The following is a 9,049-nucleotide window of genomic DNA, read 5'->3' on the forward strand; positions in this document are numbered from 1 at the left end:
TGCTGAAAGTTTTTCCTTTTGCTCAGGATTGTGGGGCAAAGCTGTTCTCCAGCCTACCATCACCCATGGTCTGGCAGTTTGTCTGGGCCAGAGGATCTGTTTGCAGGGAAGCTGCTGTTGCTGGAGTCAGGATTGTGCCTTCTTACAAGCACTGCAGTCCCTGCAGGTTGTATGTGTCTGTGATACACCAGTTCTTCCATCCGTGCTGTGCCTCAGGCTCTTGGCTGCTCCCAAAGCAGTTCCCCATGTTCTTTCTAGCAACATGGTGCTGGTAACAGCATAACAGCTTGATTTCAACTTGCCTGCTAAAGGGTGCATTTTCATCCAAGACAAAAATCACTGTTGCAATAATTTCGATTTGGAAAATTTGGATTTTCTGTCTTGCTGTTGGTCTGATTGCTGCTGCTCTTCAGTGGCATGTTTTGATGGATAAAACCAGCTTTGAAAGTATTGGTAGAGTCTTTGCAAAAAGCTTTAACTAATTCAAGTTCTGTATTTTTTTAAGAGAGGAAATGGACTCAGTTTCCATCTTATCAAAATTCTACGTGTATTTTTTAAAGCATTTTGGATACTTTGATGGGATTTTGTTTTGTTTTGAACAGCATGCAGGTTAAGAGCAGCTATAGGGAAATTAGTGTTTCATCTGCTTTGCTTGAAGGGAGGAGCTCCTGATACAATTGCTATCTAGGTGTGGTGACCTTGTCATTGCTCCTAGCAGAGCAGGAGGACTACTTTTCAAGGAAGCTGTGCATGCTCGTGCCATATGAAAGGAACAAAAAGCTTAGAACAACTTCTTTTAAAAAAAACAAAACCATATTCATGGATCACTTACAGTCTTCAAACAAAGCCTTTTCCTGACTGACAGCCCCCAAGATAAGCTTAGAAACTTGAGTCTGGTAGTATTTCACATGCTTGTATATCAAGTTAGATGGGTGAAAGATGGGTAAAAAAAGCCATCCACTAAGCTGTACAGTTTGTCAATGTTCATACATTGTGTTACAACAAACAAGCAAACAAACAAAAAGCTTTGGAGCTTTGGAGTGTTTCTGAACTGAAAGGCTGTTTTACCTTGAAGAGTATCTCTGAATTGTGAGCAAAATAGAGGAAAGAAAAAAGACAGAAAAATTGCAAATGGAGAGTTTTGTTAAAGGCAAGAAGCAGAGGCAAGAAGCACGTGTAACCCCTGACTTCTGCCTCAAGCAGATGACCATGGCATCTCACAGACATCACACTCTGCATTGGGCTAACATGATCATTCTGCCAATCCATGATCTTGGATTTTATTTGCTTTGTTTGTATGCATTGGCCAAACAGATTCACTGTCTTAGTGTCTCCTTGGGTTAACAGCTGTGGAGGCAGTGATCCTCCTTTGTAAGGGTACCATCCATGTTTCTGTGGGGCCACACAAGGTTACTAGATGCCAGGAGCATGTATGTGTGGTTGCTTTGTGGATCTAAACCTGAGACTCTTAGGAATGCTATGGGTGAGACAACTTTGATACTATTAGTGTTTTAATTGCTTATAGTATTTGTAGAGTGGTGGTGCCTAAGAATTTTGGTCCTCAACTTCAGAGTGAAGGGCAGCCTAAGCATGAAAGCCCCACCAAGGAGAAGCAGCAACTCTGAGAGACAGGAGAGGATGCACTGGCAGACGGGCGGGAGCACGGGGAAATGCAGAAGCATTAGTTTGAAACTAGTATTTGCATTTCCTCAGCAGAGTACAGAACTCCCTGTACATAACAGATGTTCTTAAAATACAGAGCAGAACTTGGTTAATGAAACTTCACCCCACCCCTGGAGAACAGCCATCCCTGCTGTGAATGTGGATCCACCTAAAGTCCCTGGCGGAGCAGCCAGGGCTCCAGAGTGATCAGTAGCATAGGCTCCTGTCGAGTCCTGTAGCCATGGTTTTCCTCTCACTTTTTTTTTTTTTTTTTTTTTAAATTTACTGTCTGATATCTCCATAAATGCATCAAGCTAAGTTATCTTTGCTCATAAAAAATCCTGGTGGAAAAAGCAGTTTGTCTCTTCCTCGTATTTACAGCAAACATCTACCCTGAGTGACCCAGTTCCTTTGGTCTTTCCCTTTTATTCTGGGCTGCTGTGGCTCGTCCTTCTGGTTTAAACTCTATAATTACTGGATTCAGCTTGATGCTCCATTGAAAGTTGAAGGGAATATTTCTCAAATCAGCAGTGTCTTCTGAAATGGAGTAAGCTTTGTAAATGCAGGTATTCTATGCATTTTTAATTAGGCGTGTTTCTGTTCTCCCACTGCTGCTAATGCTTTCAGTTAGGAAGTGCTGTTCTTCCCCAACTCTGCAAATATCTACTGAAATTTGCAAAGCTGTCTGTCTCTCTCTCAGTAACCTTGCTGTGACCTGGTTATCTGTTAGAACCACAAAGAATTCAGTCTCTAATTAGTCCATCTGTTAACTATTGAAATTCATGGCTTAGTTTTATTGTGTGGGTCTGTAACATAATGCTGAATGGTCTCACCTGGCAGCTTATTTCTTATAAAGCAAATGTGCCTTTCCAAGAGCCATTTTGGTGCAGATAACTGTCTTTTCAGCATTGGACAAATGACTCTGTCTAGCAGCCTGCAGTCCCCTTCATGCCCTCACTGAAATAAATTGTACGTCTCCAATAGCTCTGGGCTTAAGTCAATACAATTTAACATGTACATTTCTTTGTTGCATTCTTTGGAGTTACACCGTAAGAGCAGATGGGAAAGTTTAATAATGATAAATGAGTTTAGTGTTTTCACACAGTCCTAAAAAACAATGAATGCTCTTTATTAAAGATTAGAAGGGTTTTTACATATTTGCCAAAGCTCTAGCTCAGATCTTCAGAAAGTCTTGCTTTTAAATTCTTTTGGACTGTTTGTTAATGAGGATTCAGAGGAATTAGGGGCCATAAATTTCTTCGTTCTCGCCTAAGTGAAGCCACAAAGTGATTACTGGATACATAACTAAGTGCTGAGGACTGGACTTTATCAACCTCCTTCACACAGAGCAATTCATCTCTGCGCTTATTTACTGCAGTTGTGCATCTCGTACAGTCAGATGATGGGGCTGGGCAGCTCAAGCTCCTCAGTGGATTTTTAGAAGGATTCATAAATATACGTGGTAGGTCTCCATGGGACTGTTCACACACTTGGCATTAAGTGTGTGCCCGAATTCCTGGCCAGGCCCACACTCACTACAACTGGACACAGAACTTTGCTGATGTGCTTGCCTGGAGCAGCTGGCCCATGTGCATGGGCTGGGAGGGACTGGGGTCACTGGGCTGTGGGGTGGCTCAATACTGAAACGAACAGTATACATTCCTGGAGCCTGATTCTTCCCTCCTTGCTCTTGAAATACTGCACACTAAGTCAAAACCATCAGTCTGGCCCCAGTGGCTCTTGAACTGAAATGGCCACATTGGAAAGCCCTGGAAGAGCTGTGGGAGCTCAGGACCTGCTGTGCTCTCCAATTCCAGGTCTGTGTAGCATGCCATTTGGGCAGGGGTTCAGCCCATTTCTTGTTGTAATACAGGTTATTTTGAGGGAAGAATGGCAACACCTACGATACCTCCATGCAACTGCTTTTTTTTTTTTAAGTTTAAGAGTAAGAATCCTTCATAACTACTTGTGTCCTCCAGTGTAGGTTGCAGCTACTGGCTCAGCCACACAAGCCTTTGGGTGTGAACACCCCCTTCCATCATTCGCTACTTCAACACTAGAAGTCTTCTCTCCTTGCTGTCTTCCTGGATTTTAAAATGGGATAATCCAAACTAAAGACAAACTAAGATTACTGCTTGTTTGGCTTGGCCTTACTATGGGAAGGAAAGTGATTTTTCTTGGGGAGTGATGAAAAGGAAAAATGTTTAAAGTTCATTAACCTTTGGTACAGATAGCAGTGTCCTTTAGAGTACACCAGAGCTATTCTTAGCCATGACGTTTAGGTGGTTATTTTTTATTGTAAGGGAATACAGTAGTTCCCACTAGTGGTGAAAAGAGAGAACTTTTTTTTTCTTTTTTTTTTTTTTTCTTTTTTGGCTTCACCTCAATGTGAACTGTAGAAGGCAAGATTTTGAATTCATTCCTTGTCTTCCCATCTATGCCATTTTGTCCTAATTTCCCCCAAAGCAAAATTTATATCTGTAGATTGTTTCTTTACTGGCTAATTAAGTGTTATACAACTTTGCTCTGAAAAACTCAGCAACCCATTCTGTGTATTTGCAAATGGACTTTGCTGATTGTCATTGCTATAGGGTGCCTGCAGAAAATCCCATATAATTAAAGTCTTGTACTACCACAGCACAAGAGCTGCAATAAGTAATGTGATTTACACTTCTTTACCATTAATACTATGGAAAAATCAACATTATTTTCTTGATGATGTTTAGGAGAAATTAGAATGAGGTGGACGTGATTAGGAAAAGAGACTTTAATGTTATGACTTGTTAATGCAATAGCCCTGAGCAAGACATCAGAATGATTGTCCTTGCACTAAACTAATTTGCTTCAGTAAGCACAGACCCTCTGCACGCAACAAGACAAGTTTGGAGGAAATTGGGTAGATGGCAGGGATTTTGGTGGTATGAACATTTCAGTGTCTTTCATGTGCAGAGTACACAAACTGAATCCCTGCACTTTCAAATATTCCCCTAGAGGCAATCTGCATTATTCAGAGCTTAACTATGGCTGCAGAATCCTGTCTGACATGAAAGCAGAGTGGTCGCTTTACATGAACTTTCATATTTACATCTGTACTAAATCATATTTACTTTTTTCTCTTTTTTTTTTTCTTTTTCCTGTGGGAGAGAGGGAGTGAAATGGGTAGGAGGAAAGCGGGAGGAGGAGGGATGTCCAGCAGAATTGTAACCAAAGCACCACTAATAAAGTCTAGTCTTATGAGACTGTCCATGAATAGGAATGATAATGAGAGCAGTGATGAGCTGCAGGTTTGTGTCTTTTAGTAAATTATCTAGCAGGCATTTACATTTCATCAATTGTGTTTTTGCATAATAGACCAAAGTGCTACAACAAAAGGAGGCACCATAAAAATGAGTAATTTCCGTGACCACCTTGGTAATTGCTCTTCCAAGGAATGTCTTGGAAGCAGTTGGGTGATTCCTCATGGTAAAGACACTGTGGAAAGGTGCCCCAGGCCTGAGGAGCCTGCCTGGTGACAAATGCCTTCCAAGGCTTTCTGCTGGCCACTCTGAAACACGGCTCGTATCCTGTTTTCTCCATGTGAGCATGCTTCTAATTGTCAGATGTCAAAAGGCAAGAGCCATTTTCTTCTTGCTTATCTCCTGATAACATTGATTCTCAAACAAAGGATGTGGGCTTCCATTCTGAAAACAAAGGAAGCATGGCCCAGCTAAGGATGCTGGATATAATATACATACTTCTCCCTGCCAATAATAACAAAACATCATAAATAATGTAGATGCTGGATGTGAAAATGGAGGAAGGGGAATGTACTGGTACTGCTGTGCCTGGTATAGCACTTGCAGCATCACTTCCCTTCTTCTCCTCAGTGAGGCCTTGTCTTCTTCCCTCAATTTTCTCTTGCACTTCCCTGACTACCTGCCAGCTCCTGAGATGTTTAGACTTAAGTATCTTTTAAATTCCCTTTTTTAAACCCTTTGGGGTTGTGTTTTCATGGTATTCTTGTGAGAGTTTTTTCTCTTCTTCCCACAGTGCTCTTTCTTTGGAGGCAAGTCCTCAGATGGTGAAAGTCAGCTCAAATCTTTCACTGGGGACTTTACAGGAAGACTAGTGCATCAGCCAGGATTCAGGCCCACTGCGTTACTGATTTGTGCCCAGCTACAATCTGACCCTCCATTTTTGCGTGTTCTCCTCTCTTTGTCTGATCATGGAACCCACAAGAACCACTTCAATCCCAAAGCCACATCTTCCCTATCTTTCCAGGTCTCTGGCCTGGTGGCACCTTTTCCCCTCTTCTGCCTTTAGTTTACTGTTTTCTTTTACTGTAGCTTTTCCTTTATATACCATTGTCAAATCCTACCCTCATGCAACTTTTCTTTCCTTATGTCTTTCAGTGTAACAGTTGGGGAACTGGTGGGAAATGTGATGCTTTACTCACATCCCTTCTGCCAGCCAGGCAGCCATGTGACTCCAGTAATGGGAGTGAATCAATCCCGTAGCCTGGGGCTAGTCACCAAGAATTTGGGATTAACCTTTTGCTTCTCTCACTTCTTCTTGTGCTGCTCCTCAGAAACCAGAGCAGTCCCCTGCCCTGCACTGTCCTCGCCATGACATGTGGGTCCACGTGAACCCACAAGGTGTTTTGGCCTTGGGACAGCCAAAGAACAGAGAGAGGGCATCAGCAGAGAGGATAAGGGCTTCTGTTGTTATCTCTCTGATGAAATTAATTTTCTTTTTTCATCTTTCTTGGCAGGATCAAAATGCTGGAATTGTTGCCAGACTTCAGGAGCCGGGCTCCATCCCAAGCGGGGGCTCCGTGCCGGCACCAGCCACGGTGAACGGGTACACGATGAGGAACCATTTACTGAAGCAGCAAATAATGAAACGACAGCTGATGCAGGTACAATGCTGAGGGCCTCTGTGTGTTGCTGTGCTGTCCACCTCACTGGGAAGGACAGGAATAACTGGAGCAGGGAAATCACCAGTTGGCAAAAAAATAAGGAGTGACCCAGGAATTTCTGGGTTGAGTCAGACTAAGGCTGTGGTGGGTCCAGGATGTTACACCCAAGAGAGGTCAGGGCCAATGCTGCTCAGCAAGTCCAAGTGCAGATCTGACCACTTGTATGCAAGGGAAGGATTCAGTCACATCTGTATGATTGCTGTCATCCTTGGTCAGCCACAAAACTAGGAGGGAAGGTGCAGAGAAGGGAGGCTTGGAGAGTGAGTCAGCCCCAGGAGAGATTCTCCATGCTTGTCTCTTTCTGGTTCCCTGGGAATTTACCAGAGTAGATGTCAGTCTCCAGTTTGTCCTGGACTTGGCTGGTCTCTCTAGAACAGAAGTCCCTGTACAAGGTTTGTTAGATGCTGTGTGAAGGAGCAGGGATGGGGAAGTCCCACAGATGAGTTGGGTGAGGTGGAACTGAATGCGTTCCTCTGACTTCTGGAACTTACTGCTGGATTTGGGTGAAAGAAGCTAATTTCTTTGAATGGGAAATGACATAAGAAGTAGCTCAGTAAAACCCTCTACAAAGTACTGTTCTGCTTCTTGATCAAACTTCCTTTCAAAACCAACTCTGCTTACTTGTCATCAGTTGGCTTCAAGCTTTTCTGTGCTGCTGTAACACAGCAGGGGTCAGGCCTCAGCTTCCACAGTCCACAGAGAGTTCCCCAGGTCACAGCTGCTGTGCACAGCAGGGCTGCGAGTGCTGTGGTGGGTTCTGGGGTTAAATGGTGGGAGACACGAATCAAGTCACTTGGAGAAAGCCACCAATGCCTTGCTCAGGAAGCACCTGCTAAGGGTCCCTGGTTTCCTGTGGTTTACTGCTATGTTCTGGTTAGAAGAGGCATCAGAGAGGCACAGAAGGTGCTGGTACATCGAAGCAGAGCCATCCGCCAGACAGGGTAACAGCCACCAACAGTCTTCTGTTTGTCAGTGTGTCCCTGCAATGCTGCCACATATTCTGTGCTCTAATAGACTGCTGGGCACCTGGATCTGGTACTTCAGAGTACATAAGGGTCTCCATGTCTGTCCAGCTCCCCTTGGGCCTTGGAGCTCCTGTACAGCATCTACCAGAGGCTGTGCTTCCTAATGCTAGGCCAGTTTCAGGACACCTTTGCAAGAAGGGGCATGGGAGCAATTAAGGTCTGGGCTGAAAGGAACTGTCTGGGCTGAGTCTCATCAGAGGTGTGTGTGTGTGTATGGGAGAGGCTGTTAATGGTGACAGTGGCTTCAGTGTCTGCTGCTATTCTTGTTTGTCAAGAGGCTGCAACTTATCTATTGTGGCCCTTGTTTTCCAGGAAAAGCAGAGACAAAACATGCTGGGAGTAACATCTGAGCAGAGGAGTTTGTTTGCAGCTCAGCAGATAAATCAGTTTCAAGGTAAGGAGGAAAACAGCATGCTAGGAAAAGCCTCAAGGAGCCAGGGCCTGGAGGCTGATTAAATACAGAATCACTTAATGATTCTCTGCCCTGAAATAAAAGCATTTCACATTTTAGCACATACCATGAGATTCACCCATTCCCTTATTGCTCCAGTTGCAACTGTTACAGAGAACACAGAGGAGGGGCCCATGTAATGACAGAAAAAGGTGGAGCAGCAGCCTGTCAGGGCTCTGCCATGTTTGCAGGGTGAGCAGGTGCCCAGCAGCTAAGGTGTGTCTCTCTCCACAGCCGTGCAGCAGCCCCTGCCCACTGACTGCAGCCAGGTGATGCCGGCGCCCGCGCCCAACCACCGCATGCTGCCCTCCAGCCCTGCCATGCTGCAGAGCACCCTGGGCTCTGCCATGGCCCCGGCCACTGCCAGCCAGAGCAGCGGGACGATGGTGATGATTCCACACAACCCTGGCAAGCAGCAGGGGATTTTCCCACCTAATTCTGACTTTAACATCCCGCTGCGGCCAAGCCAGAACTCGCTGGGCATGAACTCGGGGTGCCAGACAGCCCACAGCCACTCTGCTGTGCGGCCGGGGATGCCGATGGCCGGCTTGAGTTCTGGCTCCCTAGCAAATCACTCCACGACTCAGCAGCACTTGAGGCAGCCGAGTGTGCCAAGAATCCCTAACGTCTACCCCAGCTCATCTGCCCAGATGTGGACACCGACGGCTGTGCCAAGAATGCCAAATCAAAGCCAAATGGATACCAGCATGCAGCAGTTCTCCAGTAACACTCTCTTCTCCAAACAGAACGCCAGGCCGAGCGCGCCGGGCCAGCAGTTCTCCCAGCAGGCTGTCGTGCCACCTAATCAGATCGCTCCCGGCGTCCAGGTCAGACAGATGCAAAAACTGAGCATGGGTCAGTCTGGCCAGGGCTTGAGCTCAATGAGTAATCAGAACTTGAGACACAATTTAACCAGAGGACCCTTGCCAACTATGAATGTTATGAAATCCATGC

At 45.2% G+C, this 9,049-nt stretch overlaps 1 protein-coding gene across 1 annotated transcript in view; it reads left to right on the forward strand.

The window, feature by feature from the left end:
* The window catches only part of MAMLD1 (mastermind-like domain containing 1), a 36,066-nt gene that overhangs the window by 26,788 nt on the left and 229 nt on the right, over positions 1 to 9,049 (forward strand). Inside the window, exons 4-6 of the mRNA XM_009997208.1 lie at positions 6,413 to 6,559; positions 7,957 to 8,038; positions 8,330 to 9,047. Coding sequence (XP_009995510.1) covers positions 6,413 to 6,559; positions 7,957 to 8,038; positions 8,330 to 9,047 — 947 coding nt within the window. The remainder of the gene's footprint in view (positions 1 to 6,412; positions 6,560 to 7,956; positions 8,039 to 8,329; positions 9,048 to 9,049) is intronic.

Source organism: Chaetura pelagica, unplaced genomic scaffold (assembly GCF_000747805.2).
Source record: "Chaetura pelagica isolate M959 unplaced genomic scaffold, ChaPel_1.0 scaffold344, whole genome shotgun sequence".
Classification (NCBI taxonomy): Eukaryota; Metazoa; Chordata; class Aves; order Apodiformes; family Apodidae; genus Chaetura; species Chaetura pelagica.